Below are 20182 nucleotides of genomic sequence, written 5' to 3' on the forward strand. Positions count from 1 at the left end.
AAGACAGTGTGGTTCATGTGATAGGGGTATACACAAATTAAAATCACATATAAAACTTAGACAAAGACTTTCATTACTCTTTATGTTTTGCTTCTTTTTCTTCCTTTCATTTTCACAGTAAGACTTACATTATACATATAACAGGTATAGGTGTATTACGATATCTCTCGAGGGTGACACGTGTTAGGATACGAAGATATTCGCGTTAAATAATCCTTCTTCTGATTCCCTATGTATCAATTAATAATTCATCTCTGTTCTTCCATAACTTTTTTTTTTTTTTTTATTTGTTCTCCATTTTCTCTCTCTATAATAATTACCAAACAACGGATAGGTATTACGACACCAGGTTGTTCTATAACCTACGGAGAGGGTGAAAAAAAATAAAAATGCAGGATTGGAATAATTCCAAAATATTGTACACCATTTGTTTTTTAACAAGGATCTCGTGCGGAGGAGCAACAAAGAAAGAAAAAAAAAAAACGAAAAATCAATAAGGAACTGAGAGTAAGAACAAATCACACAGGAATAAAGGTTCTTCTAAAAGGTTTCGATACATCGATGGAAATTTTAAGGGGGAAAAACAAGAGGTAGGGCGAAAGATGTGTTTCGTAATTTTAATGTTTAAAAAATATATTATGTAAAGAATATTCTCGTGATTATGTGATGTGGTGTATGGTTGTGACGTATCCCGTCGCCCGTTACTTGTTGAATATATATCTTATTAACATCGTCATTAAATTCTATAGTTTAATATGCTTTGTTGTTTGTGAAAGTTGGTGAATCGGCGTTTCTTTTCCTTAAAGATTTTTAAAAACGAGTGTTTCACAGGGATCCTCATCATGCCTCAACCTCCTCCTCCTTTACCTTCTTCTCTTCCGGACCCTTCTTCGACCAGTCAGGTTTCTTCTGCAAATTTCATACGAAAAATTTATTAGAAATATTTCGCGTAGTCCTGAATGAATCGTTTTTTTTTTTTTTTTTTTGCTACAGATCCAAAATCATGGGCGTATAAAAATTGAAAATAATATCAAATGGTTAAATGAACGAATAATAACACTTACATAAACTGCACAAACACAATAACAGCACAAATAAATTATAACAAAAATCATGTATGTACATTAAAGAAACAAAAATTAACATCCAGGTAAAATAGACGAAGTGTCTTGATATTTTTTCTCTGCGAAACATTCTTGGGATCTTAATATCTGCCCTCACTAACAATCGTCAAAATTAATTAGCTTCACTAATTGTGAAAAAGAAATTTTTTTTTTCTTTCCAATCAAATCAATTATGAAAGCGGTGATTTCACGTCACTCTACGATTTTCATGTGCAGCTAGCATTCTCATGTGAGTGAAATAAAATAAACTATTGACGCTAATACGTGTAAAAAATGGAGAATCTTCGAAGTTGCGATAAAAATGTGACCAATAAGTAACAACGATAATTTCTATACACTATACTACCATACACCTGTGTGCAGCGATGTATGTGAGAAAATTTGTATGCGCAGCGGTTAGATTTAGCGAATTGTTATTTAATTATCGTCATCATCATCGTCAGTATATATTAGAATTTAGCATCATCCGCAGTCACGTTTTTACCTTGTCTTTTGACGCGTTCTGCAATCATAATGCAAAAGCATAATTATTAGTTTTATTTTTTTCGATTAACCTCGAACCAAGCATATTCAATTGTATATTGCGTATTTTCACATGTGCGATAATTCATGATAGAGATGATAATATACTAAATCTACGGATTTTCGAAAATTTTATTCGTTTCAATTTCGCGAAAATTCTTTTCATCTTTCATTCCGATTGATCGAAGTATTGGGAACAAACGCGCCTCAGGAACTAGACGTAAAAATTGATTACTTTCAAATGCAGATTGATATAATACCACATGTGCAGTATTATTAATTTAATCGAGAAAGAAGCCGCGCAGATTCATAGCTGTCAAATACATAAGATACTATATCGTTAAATAAGTAAGATGAATGAGAAACAAATTTTTCGTAAAATTAAAACAAATAAAGTGAATGCGTTCGTTGATTATGAAAAGTTTTGTAATTGTGACTCGATATCTTTTCGTTTTCTTTTTTTTGTTCGTATAAAATGTGTAGACGTACAGTATATAATTATGTGAGTAAAAGCGCTGAGCGATAAGTATTATGTTTTAAAAATATACGAGATGTGAGATTAAGAGCTGTTTTTTTATTTAAATTTTCATTCTCAATTATCATGAAAGGTATATTCTCACCTTGATATATTGTATATGCATATGTTACATATGTAAGTCCCAAAATTCGTATCAAGAAAAAAACAATTATTGAATATCCATACGCCAAAGTATAAGATGAGGAAGAACCGAATGGATGATTGATTAAATTGATCGATTAATAATTATTTTTTTCTCTTCTTCCTTCGATAATTAATATATCTAATGTCGCGTGAATAGTCTAGAGTAGAAGTGAACTCAAAAAAAGGCTGCATAGCCATAACGAACGATCGGAGTAAAAAGAATTTCAGGAAAATGCGACAGAGAAGAACACGAAGGTTGAGTGAAAAATACTTGTAAGAAAAAATAAAAGGAAAAGAGAAGAAAGAAAATTATCCAGGTTATACCAGCGTGCAGAGTATTAAATTACGTTATCAGATCACGTGAATTTAAACCGTCCTTTCGAAATTTTTTTGCATTCAAACTGTTTTTTAGTTTCTCTTATAAAAACTCAAAAAGTAGACGAAACATGAAACGACGTAAAATTGACAAGTGTATATATAAAAATATATATATATATATATATAAAAAGTTTTATATACAAATGAAACAAAAACCAAAACACGGACGACACAAATAATTATACGGTTAAACATCAATGCAAAATTACATGAACAACAATAAAATAACGAAGGTATAAATGAGTATAGATCTCCGCAGCCGCAGGTCCCGAAAAATCAAATCCTGTGGGAAAATGTTTTTTAAAACGAAAAATGTGGACATCACACCGTGTATGCGAGTGAAAGATTGAAAAAAAAAATGGAAAAATAATGACTGATCATTTTCCGATTTAATTTGCAAAATTTAAAGTTTTTTTTTCGTTTAATTTTTATTTTCTTTAGAATCGTGTGGGTGAAATTGTTCTCGTTTTTTTTTTCTCACTGTTTCCTGAGTCGAATGGGTGATGAATGAGTGTAAAATAAATGATATAGATGTATGTAAATGTATACTATATGTATATTTTTTTTTTTTTTGGTTTTTTTGATTTTTATATATGAGATAATATATATGTATTTTTTTCTTTATCTTCAAGATGTTCTTCAGAGTATATCATCGTTAACATAATAATTATACGGTATAAATAATAATATTAAATTTAATGAATATTGTTCGGTGAGGTGTAGGTATATAGGTATATGTAGGCGTGTGTGTAATATGCGCGTTAAAATGTAATTATCCAATTACTGTTGATCATTTTTATATGTGTGTATCAATTTTGTTCATTTCTCTTTTTTTTTTTTAAATTATTTTTATTCAAATATTATTATCATTCTTTTTTGTTTATTGTATTTGTATTTGTATCGTCTGTAGTTCCTCTCTGTTCGTTATCTCTACTTCTTCGTCTGCCACTCTGCTTTCTCGGATTTCTTCGGCTGTGAATAATAACATAGAATACCCTAATCAACTGTAATTCTATAGATTGGAAAAATATGTGTATAAATATGTATATGGGTATGTACTTTCTGAAAATATAACATCTGATTGATTAATCGATTAATTATATAATATGGGAATTTTTCTCTCTATTCGTCAGACAAACATGGTGATAGAAAAGAAAGAACAAAAGGCAGCAAGATGAAAAAGGGAGAAGAAAAAACGGACGAAACAGACAAATGGAAAAAGACGTTTCACAAAAACTTAAAATCCAAACCCTTCGTTTACATATGCACGTAGTATGCGAGTAAATGATTTCGACAAACGTACATATGTGGACAAAAAATCAAACACAGCAATATAAAAAGATGTGGTATTTCAAAAATTCGAACAGATTCCAAAAAAGAAGTGTGGAAACTTCCATCTTTTTTTTTCTGTATAGCGATCGATACTATGAGATAAGTTTTTGACATCTCATGATGAATAGAAAAAGGGTAATTGAAAACGGTTATTCTTTACCTCTTTGTCCTCCTCTTCAAGGGTAAATTCCTTCTTCTTAACCTGTTTCAGTTGGTTACGGAAGTTGAATTCGGCAGCTTTCTTCTGAAGCTTAGCGAATTTGTTCTCGTATTTCGATACCTTCTTGAGAGTGGGCTTCATGCTGCAAAATGAATTGAGAAAAAAAAAAAATACCATCAGAATCAAAGAGTTGGAAATCCTCTTTTCTTTTTTCTTCTTCTTATTTCTTCAACTCCGCAGAATTTTGATACTCACAATTTACCTCGCAGATCGTTCACCTGGCTGTTCAAGTCCGCGATCTGTGCATCATTTAATAAAAATGAATTAATCAAAGGTCTTTCGAAATTGAAAAAAAAGCAGATTCCATCGCGAATAACCAAAAAAAGTTTCAAAAATGAAAAATCTACTACGGAATGCAATGGAGTGCGATAGATAAAAAATTGAGTTGAAGATGTACAAACAAGCACCAGAAAAAAAAACGCTATTCAAAAATTCAATGAAAACAGTGTACATCGAATTTTCTCATCGCATATTCCGTTGTAAAGCTGGACATATAATTACGTGAAATGAATTTAATTGATTGCAATTTGATATAGTAATAGCGAATAGAAAATTTATGAACTATATTGTACAAAATTAAATTACAGGTGGTTAAATTGATGAGAGTGTAATATTCATACACAGCACAATTGTTATACTAGAGTAAGTAAATGTAATTCATGTGTCATGTTTAGAAATTGATTAAACTTTATAACAGTAATAATTGATTATAAATACTCAAATATTACATAAGATTAAAAAAAAAATTTATACAAAGTTAAAAACGAAACGGATTATTAGTCGTCACGCACATTACACATAATTAGCAAAAAAAAATTACAAACGAACACAAAACAATCAAATAGAAAACCCAGAAACTATCGGTGTAATAACAGATAGGAGAAATGCAGGTTTTTCTTTTTCTTTTTTCTTTTCAAGGATATTATCGGCCTGCGTGTTAATTGCTGGATGAATATAACAGGAGATGAGGATAATAATGTACGCGGAAATGTTCGACTGTGTCGTTCGACGACAGAGAAAAAAAGGATAAAATGATTTAAAAAAATAAAAGAATTTTCGGGTGAAAAAAATACGAAAATAAAATTGACCATTGGAAAAAAATTCTTCTCCAATTCCCCCAGAATTAGTAAAACGTGGGAAAAAAAACAAAATTTCAAAACGTGAATAAATGACGAAAAAAAAATTATAAAAAATGTCAAAAACATGGTTTGTCAGCTATATGGGCTTACGTACAATACGATTATGTATTTTTTTCGTGTTTGATGAATCAAAAAAAAAAAATTCGTATGTATAAATAGGCATATAAATACCTTACACGCACACTTAAAACACTAAGGGGATCCGAACGGCAATTTTTAGTTTTTGAAAACGATCAAAAACTTGACAGGGGGTTCGTGGGGTTTGGGGTAGTGGGGAGATGGCGGGTGAATTCCCTGCGGAATTCCCATCAGAGAGCTAACTGGTCTTGATCAGCGTCTGCGCCTCGTCAAAATTTTGCGACTATATTCTACCATAAGAAAAATCATATTTTATTATTGGTGCAGCAATAAAATATGCAATGTAGGTCTATGCATTCAACCCGCAAACTCGTTATAGTTTTTACTTTCAATTCAGTCACATCGAATTCTAAAATCTGCATCACTTGTGCTCTTCTTTCTCCCAAGGCATGAAAAAATTCGAAAACGAGTTTGGGAGTCTTTCATTTTTTGATTCCTTATTCCGTATATGTTTTTTGGTTTCTTTTCACTTGGTTTTTTTTGGATAAATACAAGACAGTTATATAAACACCATAACACTGCACATATGTATGTAAATGATCGGTGTGGGCGCGGTGCAAAATCGTCATCATCGTATACTCGATACATTAGAATTGAAATGAAAAAAAAAATTGGGAAAACAACATGAATAAATAAAATATTCTTCTCAACGGAGAAATTTTGATTACTGTTAATTTTTTTTTGGATTATTTTCTTCTTAATCGTAGATGAAAATTAATTATTGGATTTTGGATGTCGCAATTGTCGTTTGAGTGCGGTTTCATTTTGTCACATACTCTCTCTGTATAATTTACTATTTCTTGTAAATTCCTCCGTTTTTGACCGGGTTTCTTTTTTGTCTTTTTTTCAGGGTTCGGGACACTACATGTATGTATGAAAATTATATTAACAAATTCTGCATAGTATATAATAAGAGAATTTTGTAGCATGGCACTTTACATTTTACTGTTTGATTGAACTCAGAAAATTCTGTTTCACGGACTACTTTAATTATTACTTCTATTTAACAATTTTAATTTTGACTTCGTACTTTCATTCTTTTCTTTTTTTTTGTTTTAATCAATCAAATAAATTTTTAACTCTAATGTGTATAATATATAACGACAAATCTACACCCCCGCGTACCTACGGTTTGTGTAAGTCTTAAGAGGCGATTTGGATTGTTCGTAATTAATAGTTTAACTTATTAGAAGGTCTGACGTGTCGTTACGTATTGTTCAATTTCTTTTTTTGTCTTTTTCTTTTTTTTTTTTTCTCGTGCCTAATTACAGAGAGATGATACCGTTGCACTTGGCGTATATCTAACGTTAAATAAATTTGAAAAAATAAATAAATAACTGAATAAAGAAATTAATAATTAGCTAAGAATTTGTATACGCATATACATATTCATTTATTTATTTTATTTAAAAAAAAAAATGTTGTCTGGTATTTAATTAATTAAGTTAGACAAATATGAAGTGCCATACTTTAATTAAATCGAGTGGGCCAATAAAGTTAATTAATTTAAATCTGAATATTGAACTGCAATTTTGATGAAAAAATTTTCCATTGATTTTTTCACACAGTTTTGCTGATAATAAATTGCAGCAATGATAAATTGTCCAAAATTTAGTGAAAAAAACAATTTAAAAAAAGGGAAGACAAAAAAATCTCACGAGATTCGATTGAATTCAGTTAACATTTTCAATTTCTTTCTATGTTCTTTTATAAAAATTGTTGTCCTTTTTTTTTTCTTCACTACGTCAGAATGGATTTCTGTAAATTATTGATCAAAGCATTATACTATTATATTGAGCGTTTCCATCATGCAATGTATTTTTAAAGATCTAATAAATTTGATATTATTCACTGGAACGTGTATGATTATAATAGGAATTATTATCCTTAGTATTATTCAATTATCTTTGTACTGCGAGGAGGTTAAAGCGAGAATTTATTCATCTGTAATATCAAAGATATAATATTATCACTATTGTTATCCAACAAATTCCAAGTTTTCAAAAAAAAAAAGAAAAGACAAAAAAACTAGGAGTATTTAACGGGACTAATTTCAAAAAAAAAAAAGAAGAAAGAATGAAAGAATTTTGCACCTGCGCCACGCACACACTTCTCACTAGGTAAATTATGTTATACATATAACGTATAAATATATTTATATGTGTATGAATAAAAAAAAAAAAAAGATTTATAAATGTGTGAGAATATAAAATGAAAAGTGCATTGTTTGAACGTGATGTGGGGTGTTCGACGAAAGAGAAGATCTTTCGCCATTTTTTCATGGTGTGAAATGGATTCAATTTCTACTGGGTATTGTTACACATAGATAATCTGATCTATAAGCTTGCCCAGCCCTGCGTGAAATCAATAAAATTCGGACGAACGACAAAAAAAAAAGAAAACAAAATTTAAAATCGAAATCGATTTACGTATTACGCTTGTATTGAGAGTTAGTAAAAAGCTGATCAACAAAATGCCCTGTCTTATTTCGCATTACGAAAAGGTCGTGTGAATAATAAAAATCAAGGGGTACACATGTATCTACATTCTACATAAACCAAAGATTACAGCACTTCATATTTTCGTCAGAGGGAAAAATATAATTAAGTCAAATTGAAAATGAAAAATAAAATGAATAAATGAAGTATAACAACTAGATTCGGCACGATGCTGAATTTATTTCGTGTTCCGCTGCGTGCAATGCATGTACCTATGTGATGTCTCTTCTCAAAAATCATTTTGGCGAATTTTTTTTTTTCTTCAGAAAAGAAGCTCTTTTTTTTTTTTTGTTCACAAAAACGCGCAGGACTGACCAAGTTTACGAGTCAAAATTGGGTATAGTTTCTCCGTTTTTTTTTTTATTTGTTCTTATGATCGTTGTTTGAAAATTCGAAATAATCAAATTATGAAAATGAAATTATTCATCCCATTTCACATCCGCAGCGGTTTTCGTTTATATTTTCTTTCGAGTGGGGGATGAAGATGTCTGAAGTGTATATGTTATCAGTTTTTACTTGAGAATGAAACGTGACAATATGTGTGTATGAAGGGTGAGAATATGTGTGAAAACTACTGTTAAAGCAACGCAAATTTAAGAAAAAAAAGAATATGTGCTTCGATTTTTAAATTGCGTTGCTTTCTCATTACGGATTTCAAATCCAGCCGATGAAATGCTAATGTGTAAGAGATCGTATTAATTTCTTTGTGTCGTTTTCAGTTTTGATGAATGGATGATCTCTATAAGGTATTTTTTGTATTGTTTAAATTCTAATTTGTTCGTTTGATTTTTGGATTCATGTTTTTTTTGGTAATTTTTTTTTTCTGGTTTCAAGGTACCTCGTAGTCCCTCTTTCTGACTTCGCGCTCCAAATCCCACTTCTGACCCTCACAAATGTAGACGCGGTCGTGATAGTTTCGGATAATGTCCTTCAAGTCGTCTACAATAAAAATATGCAACCAACCAAATTGGCAAGTGGAAATTTTCAATCTATGATAAATACATAATAAATAAATAAACATTATAGACAGTAATATCGAAAACGAAAATACCTGCTCAACAAAATCTCTCATTTTTACTATTTTAATGAATAAGTAAATAAATAAATAACCGAACAAAGGTTTACAAACTTTGCATCCCTTCGACAGATTTATTTATTCATTTAATTATTCATTTTTCTTTTCTCCTTTGCAATTATCATACATCGTACTAATTAAATCTAATCTACACGTGCAAAGAGGGGCGAGGGCTATTTTTTTTTTTCTAAGGGTGAAAGGAAGGGCGGGGGGGAGAGTAAAGGGTTGTTATTATTCATTTTGTTCTCGCCAGTATTCGTATTTAATAAAAAAGAAAATAAATAATTCATATCTTCTCTTACTCTTCATTTCGTAGGGCTGAAGGTGAGGAGAATGAAAAAATTCATCGTTTCTACACAACTAATGCGAGCTCGAAAAAATTCATATCTTTTTTTTCCTTCTTTACTATTTTTGTCATTTTCAAATTCCCGACAACCTGATCGTTTTCCGTATATCATCGAACGAATGTATGTATATCTTTATTTACATATATATATGCGTTGATTATTTGTGAAATATAAATTTGAAAAGAAATAAAAATTCAGTAAAAAAAAATAAAGAGAAAAAGTAATTAAATTACATTATGCTGTAATAGCGCGCGACGTTGCACGTTATATACTATACGTATATAGAGATAAATATATATGTACACGTGTAGCTAGAGATGTTAGATATAATTATATCTGTATACGTATGTAAATGGGGTGCAATAATTGGCTCAAGGCAATTTCAATGATATAATGTCAGCTGTCATCATATTGTATTTCGGTTACCTCGAAAGCTTTCATTTTAATTTTCCACTCGAGGTCAAATTTATCTCCCTCAAGACCGTATAGTCTTTGCCAGTAAGCCGCGCAAATCGTCTGGAGCTCGGCTAAAAAAACAATAAGTCAAAAAAACGAAAAACGGGGGAAAAAACGAGAAACGAAAATTAAAAGAAAAATCTCATCGAGAGAAGTTTGAAAAAATTTGTTGGTCTCTTCCTGTACGAAAATGAAAACGACGAAAGCAAAATTAGAAAAATGAATGAAACTGATAATCGATCGTTGAACAGTGAACCAAAAAAACGAGAGAGAAAGAAAGAGAGGGAAATAGAAAAAGAATCAATTATAATTGAGTTTCAGAAAATTATAAAAGAAATTTGATAAACCGTCAGATGTGATTAAAAAAAATCTCTTTCGATTGTTTAATAATTATTATAACTGTCATAATCGTCGTCATCGTGATCCTAGAAAATATTCTAAAAGAAAAATCTTAAAAACGACGTGATAAATTATTAATACTCTTAATTAAGTAAAAAATAGTTAATCAAGACTTGTACGTTCATTGTAGTATCGTGTAATGTAGATCGGGCAACGAATAAAACGTGGGGGAAAGAAAAGATTGAAAAAAAAAAAAATTAATTACACATATGTAGAGACATAAAAAATAATTAATCAATGGCGGGCAAGAGGGTGTCGAAGGGGTGCGAAGGGGCGTTGGTAATTTTCGTTGGTTTTTTTCTCATTACAATTAAACGATGAATATCATAAAAATAAAAAATTATATCAATCGATTGTACTCGACGTTCCATAATTATATGCCTATTAAATAATGAACGACTCCCCAATAAATTGCGATAATGTACCGCGTGTGTTTGGGGTGCACGGGATCAGGAAAAGGTTTGTTGTTCTTGTTGTTGTTTGTGTTTCTTTTTTTTTTTTTAATGATAAATCTTGAAAGTAAGATAAAAACGATAAATGAAGTGTGTGAAGCAAAGCGTGGAAGCTTACGGGTATGTTCAAATATTATAACGATAGTAAAAGTGTTAAACGTCAAGTGAAATACTATAGGTAGGGTGAGATACGAGTTAAGGATGATGAATAATAAATAATATGCGAGATGAGCGTAGGTGATTAGGATTTGGATTTGAAATTATTTTCTTCTTTTCTCAAGGAATATTCAAAAATAAGAATAAAATTAAAACCAAATAAAAAAAAAGGAATACGTAAAACGTGCTGACGATAAAATCGAACCATGTATCTACGAATCGCTATGACAAAATTAAAATTGAAAAAAATAAAAGGAGATGAAAAAGATGATTATAAAAATGAAGACAATACAATGAATTAAAAACCAAAAATAAAATATTTGCCTAATATTAACTGGACTCGATAAAGTTGACGAGGAGAAAAGTAAAAAGAACTGAAATGATCGTACTGCAAGAAACTACCAAAAATGCGTGAGAGAAAAAATAAGATACCCCGAATACTACGTATAAATAGGACGATAGTGTTCCTTGATTATCTCTGTTTGTTTTAATCTACAAAACCAATATTCAAAATTGTTTAGTTTTATTATACTACCAATACGTTTTTAGCTGCGATATGAATAAAATACGCGTTAGCGAAGAAAAGAAGAAGGCGGTTGTTGCTCTGCATAATTATAAAATACGTCAAATATTATTAATGTAATTATTTAATTCGAGTCTAACGATTAGCTGCAAAGTTTAATTCCAAAAATAAGAAGAAAAAAAATGTATTAAAAAAAAAAAAAGAGAAAAAAATTTCTTTCGTTTCAAGTATTAAATATGCGTTACTAGTTTTACTGCAGCTTATTACGATATTATTTTTTCACTAAAAGTTTCTTTGCTCTTTTGTTTCGATTTTTTTGATATAGACCTCAAAATCCTTCTTGATAACTTCGTACTCAAGATCGTACTTCTGCTCTTCGAGACCGTTGATCCTCTTATGATACTGGTTCAGAATTGACTTCAGGTTCGCTGTCAAAATTCATTTTATAGTTCAAATAATTTTCATACTACAGTCTCGATTTTTATTCAGCTAATACATAAATCCTAAAACGATTGGAATTTCGCGTTCAAATTTTCCTACCTAATACAACCTGACCTATAAAAAATACGGTTTGCAATGATGATAACGATGATTAATGATAATGATAATCGTAACCATAAAAGGAAATGGGAATCGAATTACCTGCCACGTCGCGTATGGGGTAATTTTGGTTTTTCCGTTGTAATGGAAAATGTCCAGTAATACAACAGGAGTGGTTGAGAATATAAAAAATAAATAAAATAATGATGCTGTTTGATGATTTTTTTTTTTTCTGTTTGTGTGATGAGAATAATTCTTTTCAAATAAAATAAAATAAATAAATATACATATATATATATGAGTGTACGAGTGTGACGTGTGTGTGTATATATATGATACGTGTGAAGTATTGGGATTTTAGAAATATGAGAACAAGTTGTTTTTTGGTTTTCTCTTTTTCAGACGAAGAAAATTGGCAAACAAAAATGCTTCTCGCGTAGATGTATCGAAAAAGAAAAAATATATATATGTATATAATACCCTGTATGCTCATATAGTGTATAAGGGAGGAGAAAACGAAAAAAGAAAAATTGTTGGCAGACGAAATAGAAAAACCAAAAAGAGAAGAAAAAAAAAAAAAAACGTATATACTGTTAAAACGGTAATTTACGGATGCGAAGCTTTTTTTGGTTTTTTGTTTTTTGGGATTTATTATTATTTTACCACTTTTTATTTTGATTTTTTTTTTGTTTAATCTTTATTTAATTCCTTTTACCCCACATCGTTGCGATGGTGGTTTTTAATTGCAACATTGATCGTTGTTATTATTATTGAAAATATAGCAACAACTGCTTGTAGTGCCAAGAAGATAGAAAAAGTAAAAAGTAAAAAAATTAGGATAGAGAAAAAAAAAAAATGAAAAAAATACACTTGCGAGCGATGAGGGGAGTGAAAAAAATACCTCGTAATCCTTCCGTTTAACGATATACTCAAAGTCGAATTTCTGATCCTCCAACGTGTTGATCCTATCGTGGTATTCGCGTAGCACGCGTTTGATTGTCTCTGTGTGTCGTTGAAATTTGAATTTTTCGTAAGAAAAAGTTGCAAGGCATTGCGATTCGTTGAAAAATTAATATTGAAAAAAGCAAGTAAATTGAGTTTCGTTTTTTCAACCACTGTATAATGGCCGTGTATATATGATGTGATTATGTAATCTGTATATATATATATCAAAGGACACTTGGTTTGGAATTGAGGATTGTATTTCAATTGGAGATCAAATTCATTTCTAATTTGTTTGTTCTCTCTTTTAGCTATTTTCCTTTCAAAATCAAAGGGAAATATAAAAAAAATTACCTACTAATATCAAATAAACCTGAAATTAATGTATGCGTTAAGTGGGGTGGCAGCAACAGCAAAGTAAAGTAGATCAAACTTTTTAACTGTAACGGGTTCGTGTTCAATTTTTCGATATCTTCTATTTCTGTACGTTCTAAGATTCTCGTTGGTTTTATTGTTTTTTATTTTCTGCAGACAACGCGGGTATAAATTTAAAAGAACATCGTCAGTGAATCATTCCCCTTTATTTTCTCGACGATCATAAAGTAGGAAATGAAGGTGACGTTTTTTTTTAATTTTTTTCGATTTTCTCTTTACCTCCGTAGCGAAAGGGGAATGACGACTGCAAATGCGGGGGGCGAGGGCGGGCGTGAGGGTTCTCGTGAAAATTCGAACCGATCGAATTTTTTTCCATCTTTCTTTTCACGAGGAATTGAACAAGAACAATGAATAAAATTCACAAATGGATCAGCATTGAAATACCTTCGTTGGCGTCGTCGACGTTCTTAGGCTTTCCGCAACGTTCTTCGATGATGCGTCTCCTCTCAGCGGCTTTCCTTTCCTGTTCCTTCTTAAGTTCTTCGGCGGCCTTTTTACGCAGCAAGAGCTGTCGGAGAGAAACGAATTTTCGTGAATATCTGTCGGAGATTTTGGAGCTCGTTCAAAATCGCGGCGAAATATCGGCGTCCGAAACACAGACTCACCCTGAGCTTCTTCTTCCTGTCTGGGGTCATGAAACCCTTCTTGGCCTTCTTTGCCTTGGAGGCTTCCTCCAGGCGAGCGCGGACCTCCGCCCTCTTCCTGTCGGTCTCAGCCTGTTTCCTCTTCTTTTCCTATATTTCAGGTGTTAAAAACTATGTAATTTCTGTTCCTCGCGGTCCAGATGAAGAAAAATAAAATAAAACCAGAGCTTGAATGGATCTCCTCGTATTTAAAAAAAATGGAAAAAATAGAAAACGAGGTGAGAGAATTTTGAGAAGCTAGAATAAATAGAACCGCGATGAATCGAAGAAATAAAAAAACCAAAAAGCAATGTTCAAGCTCATGTGAGGTGTGATCTATCTCTCATTATCTCCGTCCCCCTCATACGTACATCCTCGATGCGCTTCCGCTGTAAAAGAAAAAAAGAAAAAAACCACTGTTAGTATTTTTGAAATTTCATGAGTACGAATTGAATGAAAATTTGAAGTACGACGTATATCGGTGGGAAAACTAATTGCCATTTGGTCTTTGTCAACGAACGATGAACGTCTATAATTATTTTATTCATTTGGTGATATATTTCATCGTATTTCAAAATTTTCATTCAGCGTAGAAAAAGAAATAAGCTCATACGCAATATAATTACGTAATCATATGTGAATGCGATTTCAGCGCGATAGCGTATAAATATCATTGAAACAAAAATTGAAATTAAATTTGCTTCAGATGAAAAGTAAAAAAAAAAGAAAAGAAAATTCTGTAATTTTAATTTATGTTCAAGCCACTTTCATATCACGATTACTGAGATTTGTTTTTTGTAATTTAAAAATTGTATGTACCTCGAATTTTAATTTATTAAATTGAATGGAATAAAATATGAATGAAAATAAATTAGGTATACATATAGACATGCGTGTGATGAACATAGAATTTTGTTAATGTAACGTGGATTTCACACAAATACTTATAGATGTGGGTATTACATTGTTCGTCCGTAAGACTGGACAATAGCTGGTTTAAAAGTTAATTAGCGTGTGGAAATTTCAGAAAGAAAAAAAAAAAAAAAACATTAACATGCAGTGTACGTGTGTGAGGTGTTCGTTCTTTCTTTTTTGGTTTTACCGTCCAAGACTGGCCAGCACCCAATTTCTTTTTCTTTTTTTTTTTTTTGCTTTTCGTTTGTAGTTGTTGATATGTTTTGTTGGTTTTATTTACACTTGTTCAACAAATTCAAAATCCACGCAATCAGCTACGGTGAATTACGTTCATTTCACTGGGCACACCTTGGAGCTAATTTCTCTGTAGGTCAAGAGGATCGATGACAAGCCACATTCAAAGTACGAGATTTATTCGCGAAGAGAAGGATTGAAAAAATGAATATTTAAATGAATAAAACCTGATTGGAAATGAATCGATAAAAATCATCAATCCTTCGACGATTCAGAAATTAATTGTCATTAATAAATCTCGTACGTCGTTAACGTGGTTCAGGTATAACAACGGGGACAACAGAAGAAATGTCAAATTATAACATAACGAAACTGAAAAGAGAAAGTAATAAATACATCAAATAATAATAGTAAAGACAACGATACCAAAATGAAAGAGACGAAAATAAATGAATCAAATAATAATTAAAGAAAAGTAACGAATAAAAGTTGAAAAATACAACAGATGATTAATCATGATCAATCGATCTAAATAAATGATTAATAATTTCTAAAGTTCTAAACAGGTATAAAAACGAAACAATTATGAGAGACAAAAGAGAGAAAATTAAAAAAAATTAAATAAAATAATTGAGGAAAGGTTCGGTCGATTTGAACCGATTGTAACGGAATCTCATCGAATTTCGACTCGATAGGTAATGACAAATCAGAGTAATAATTTGGAAGAGAAAGAATTACGAAATTATACCAGAAGTAAAAATTCGATGGTCATCTTTCAGGGCTACTTCTATATTTATTTGCTAAACAATTAATTAATCATGTGGTGGGATATGACTATCATTTTTGCAAATCAGAATTAGGTACGAAAAATAAAAGTAATTATAAATCAGTGAAAATTCATGCGAAATAAATAGCTACCTTTTAAGGGCGGAAATATATACTGCTCGTTCGGAAATGGAATTCAAGATTTATAGAATTATTTCGTGAATCCGAAATTCGTACAGATGAATAGCAGGAGTTCGTCGAGACGGAGGAGATCATGAAACAGAAAAATTCTGTGAATGATTCCGCTCGTAATTTGGCAATTGCAAAAATATCGAATAAAAATTTTCCAAATCGCGATACCTACCTAACCTCATCGTCAGCCATGATGATGTTTTTTTGGTGTTACTAGCGTCTACCTGTATAAAAAAAAAAAAATATCTTCAATTCACCCAAGATCGAAGTAGTTAGCTATCGTTATTTTTTGCCACCCCCTGATCCGAGGATAAAATAATTGATCAGTCATAGACACGGGGCGTGTGGAATAGTTTCGATGAAAAAAATTGGAGAAATGAAAAAAAAATTGTGTGGAATATTGTGCGCAAGGGATCAGGGATAACCAGCGGTGTAGTATGTCAGGTGGTCTAAAATAGACGCCCGCACTCCACACCATCGCTACCGGCGTCGCGACGCTTCAAGCGCGAGCCAAATTTGGCCAGAGATCGCGGGGCGTATCCACCGTCACGTTCGAACCATCGCCACCGAACTACGCCCAGATCTATACGCACGCTGCAGGGATATCGGATAAAACTATTGCTTCTAAAATTGTGATTTCCATTTTTCATCCGCTAATAAAGAGAAAATCAACTCTTCTCATATAGGAAGTAAAAAAAAATAGATTTCTGATTAGGAGAGAATTTTTTGAGAATTTTTATAGCAAAAAATAATGATCTAGTAGGAGAGGAAGGTAAGTTTTGGTCCCAGGGTACGCACACCTATATCGAGGGTTTATATTCGTCGGGAGTGATCGCGCGTCTAAGTTTAGAAATTGAGACGTCGGTACGCCTGGCGTCGTCGGCCTATCGAGAGTCGTGAATACGGGAAAATAAAAAGTGAACCCGATCCGACCTACTCGAAAAAAACGACGAGGCGATCGGTGCGAAGATTCAAAAGAAAAAAAAAAAAAAAAAATACCGAACAAAATCTCACACCAATTTTGTAAAAGTCCTCGATTCTCTTCCGTTACATTTATCGTAAATTTTGGACAACGAACTCCGATCGCTGATATTTGCAGCAGGGAAAGCGATGGGGCGAGTGTTCCTCCCTCGTACAACGTGGTACACTTTGAAGTTCATATTTTGTCGTTAATTTTAATTCACACATCAAATATGAATATTCGATTCGGTGGACAGCTCTTCGCATTTTTTCACTCAAACTTCGGATCTCGGGCGTCGGGGGTGGTCGCGGCGAGTAAATAAAAACCTTGGTATGGAATCTCTTTCGAATTATGTTCACACGCACTATGTCATCACAGTCGATTACAAAAGGGTTACGTCTATGAGCGTGATACAGGGTGAATTTTGAATGCGGAACGACAGTTTTCGGTCTATCATTTTTCACACGCTCGTCGTCCTCCACGTAGTTCTCTTTGTCATTTTATCGTTATTCGCTTTTATTTTCTCCATTTTTCTTTGGCGGTGTTCGCTTACCTGAGAAGTACAACTGTGGCGGTGACTAGTCAACCGGAGTTTCGGCAGCTGACTGTGCCCCGGAGTAATCTTTCCTAGTCAGCATCAACCGAAACACGCTCTTATTCCTCTATCACGTGTCCGTTTCGAGGGGAGTTTATTGGTGGAAATTTTTAGAAGATCGAGGAGCCTGCAGCCCCGAGAGACCGAAATAACCACCAACTGAAAACGGAGCCGGACGACGGTCGGTCCAAACCTCGACGCGGCGACAAACGACCAGGAGAAGCTTTTATAGAATTACAACTTTTCCCAATTTTTTTTTTTTTTAAGGAAAAAAAATACATAAACTTTCCTAACGGCTCTGGAGTATTATCACCCCCCTGGCCATTCGCGGGGGTAAAAGCAGACGGCGATTACCTCGATTATATCCAACAATTTCCCCGCGGTCATCTTTACGGTCCAATCCTCGGAGATGTTTCAAATTGCATTCCCAGAATATCCGATTGTTTATGACACTGTTGAATCGTCATTTCCAATTTCGTAATTCATCCCACGTGAAATATGCGTAAACTATCTTTCGACTCGTCGACTCTGTGCTATTTGGGAAATTTTTGTCAAAGAGAATTACTTCTTTTTCAGTCACTTTGTCGCGATACAGTTGATATTTGAGAAATTTGATAGCGCCGGCATATAATCTCGCCATGTCCTGAATAATTTGAGAAACAGCTGTCTGGCACCTCTAGAGACTTTTCGAAATACTGGCAAACTTACAAAAGTAAAAGATGAAAAATAGAAAATCGTAGGAAAAAAATAATAAGATCCCGGATAACACCGTTGAGAATTCAATCGGTTATACCTGGAACAGATTGATTCTACGTACAATTCGGAAACCCGTAGATTAATGAAAAAAAAGGAGGCCCGCAGGTGCGAGTAAATAATATCTACGGGATGGGGTGATTCATCCCTCGGGCATATTACACGGAGGGAGAAGCGGGAGACGTCGTAACGGCTGACCCATATTCCTTCCATGACCTTTTCTACTTGTTGTTCGGGATGACATTTTATACCGACGTTTTCACACTCCGCTTCCACCCCAGCGGCAGCACCCGCGCCGCGGTGTTCGACGTGTGCAGAAAGAAGGCCTAAAAATAACCGATACGATAAATAAAACTTTTGGAGTAACGCGACGCTGGTGCAGTAGGATCGTGTATTAATTTATGAAATATTCGATTTCATACTCTGATTTTCAGAGAAGCAAAATTTTGTTCAATTTTTTTGATCGACGAATTTTTATTTTGCAATAACAATCGCGATCCTGGAGTATAATTAATGAAATTGCAAGACATTTTCCAACTCTGATTTCAGAAAAAACGAAAGGGTATTTTCTCGGTGAAAGGGCTCGTCTGTTTCTACTTTTTTGGTCGGACAGAAATTTGGGAATGCTGCGGATACAGCACAGCGTCATCTGACAAATTATTCCCGTGAAAATTAAGCTCGAAAGTCCGAGGGTAAAGGACCCTCCGGATTTGATTTTGAAAATGACACCGAGCTTTCCAACCGCGAGTGTCTTCACCCTGGCAGTCGACAATGAAGAGATTGCGCGAAAGCTCGCGAGCTTTGCGACGTAATCGATAATCCAGCTGCTGGTAATCCGTTACAGAGAGAGCCGCAAGCTCCGTGAATTTAAGAAACCGATGCAAAATAATTATCGCCCTTGTCTCAAATATGAATAAAAAAATCAAAATACAGAAATCAAAATCTGAAATTAGGTGAACGATTAAATGGAATCTGAATGGTAAATTTTCGCCGGAGGTTGAAACGCAACCTTCGGGACCGCAGAGAGATGAAATGCGGTGTTAAATGAAAAGCGAAAGAATAGAAAAAAAAAAAAACTGACAAGTTACGTACAATAGAAAATCTTCCCTATTTAATTCCGAGATATATTATATCGGCGTAGAGTGCAATGTCCTGTTTCCATGGCTACCTTGTGACGTCACTACCCATATATCCCGTCACTCGAACGTCGTTGAAGATATCTAGGTCGAATCGAGTGAATGGATGGTTTATAAATTATTATACATACACGCCCCTGTAGCAACAATTAATCGATGATATCACATTTTCGGTTTTATTTTTTCTCCCCCCGCCCCCACCCCCCCATTTCGAAGATAAAACAATGCGCCATATCATACCCTAAAAGTGTAACGTGGTATGTCCACATCGTGTACACGAACATTTACTGCATGCCCAGATAAGGGTGAAGAAAAAAGAAATGTCTTTCGTCGGCATCGAAATTGGGGATGAAATTTGTAATCACGCGAAGTTTTTAGAGCGAAAAAAAGAATGGAGTATAAGAAAAAAAAAAAAGGGAAAGGCTATCCCGATCCCTGAATTCTTGGGGGGGGGGTGTTGGCGATGTAGCTGTGTACAGATATAAAATTACGTCGGTCTATATACCTATGTGTATTTTTATCCCGTTGCAAAGAAAAGTGTGCCTCGGGAACGTCTGTATACGTATGTATACGGTGTATAGGACGTTACGGTGGATGACCCGGCGTCCTCGTTGCCAGGGAAACAGTCCCGTGACGTCACGGGACAACCTCGGGTTTATGGGTGACCCACA

At 33.2% G+C, this 20182-nt stretch overlaps 1 protein-coding gene and 1 long non-coding RNA gene across 19 annotated transcripts; one reads left to right on the forward strand and one right to left on the reverse strand.

Annotated features, from left to right (window-relative positions):
- Positions 1–50: 50 nt before the first annotated feature.
- On the reverse strand, positions 51–17694 carry LOC105689231 (troponin I). 18 transcript variants are annotated; one of them, XM_012406094.3, is made up of 10 exons: positions 17581–17675; positions 16244–16290; positions 14332–14349; positions 13943–14071; positions 13722–13845; positions 8851–8951; positions 4433–4476; positions 4178–4319; positions 1609–1626; positions 51–909 (listed from the first exon to the last, which is right to left on the reverse strand). In XM_012406094.3, exons 2-10 carry the CDS (start codon positions 16256–16258, stop codon positions 841–843), a joined length of 660 nt encoding a protein of 219 aa, XP_012261517.1. In that variant the 5' UTR covers positions 16259–16290; positions 17581–17675; the 3' UTR covers positions 51–840. The 18 variants fall into 18 exon arrangements, with proteins under 18 accessions (XP_012261517.1, XP_012261520.1, XP_012261518.1 ...); XM_012406097.3 differs by lacking the exon at positions 8851–8951 and adding an exon at positions 9861–9961; XM_012406095.3 differs by lacking the exon at positions 8851–8951 and adding an exon at positions 11748–11848.
- Positions 3152–3977, forward strand: LOC125501765. The gene is made up of 2 exons (XR_007279390.1): positions 3152–3736; positions 3819–3977. It is a non-coding gene; the product is annotated as an uncharacterized LOC125501765 (long non-coding RNA).
- Positions 17695–20182: the final 2488 nt, after the last annotated feature.

Source organism: Athalia rosae, chromosome 7 (assembly GCF_917208135.1).
Source record: "Athalia rosae chromosome 7, iyAthRosa1.1, whole genome shotgun sequence".
Classification (NCBI taxonomy): Eukaryota; Metazoa; Arthropoda; class Insecta; order Hymenoptera; family Athaliidae; genus Athalia; species Athalia rosae.

Coding starts and splice junctions, on each gene's coding strand:
- LOC105689231 (XM_012406094.3), bottom strand. Junction 4,477..8,850: donor TCAGAAAGAGGGACTACGAG/GTACCTTGAAAC, acceptor AATGATGCACAG/ATCGCGGACTTGAACAGCCA. Junction 4,320..4,432: donor AACGATCTGCGAGGTAAATT/GTGAGTATCAAA, acceptor TTCATTTTGCAG/CATGAAGCCCACTCTCAAGA.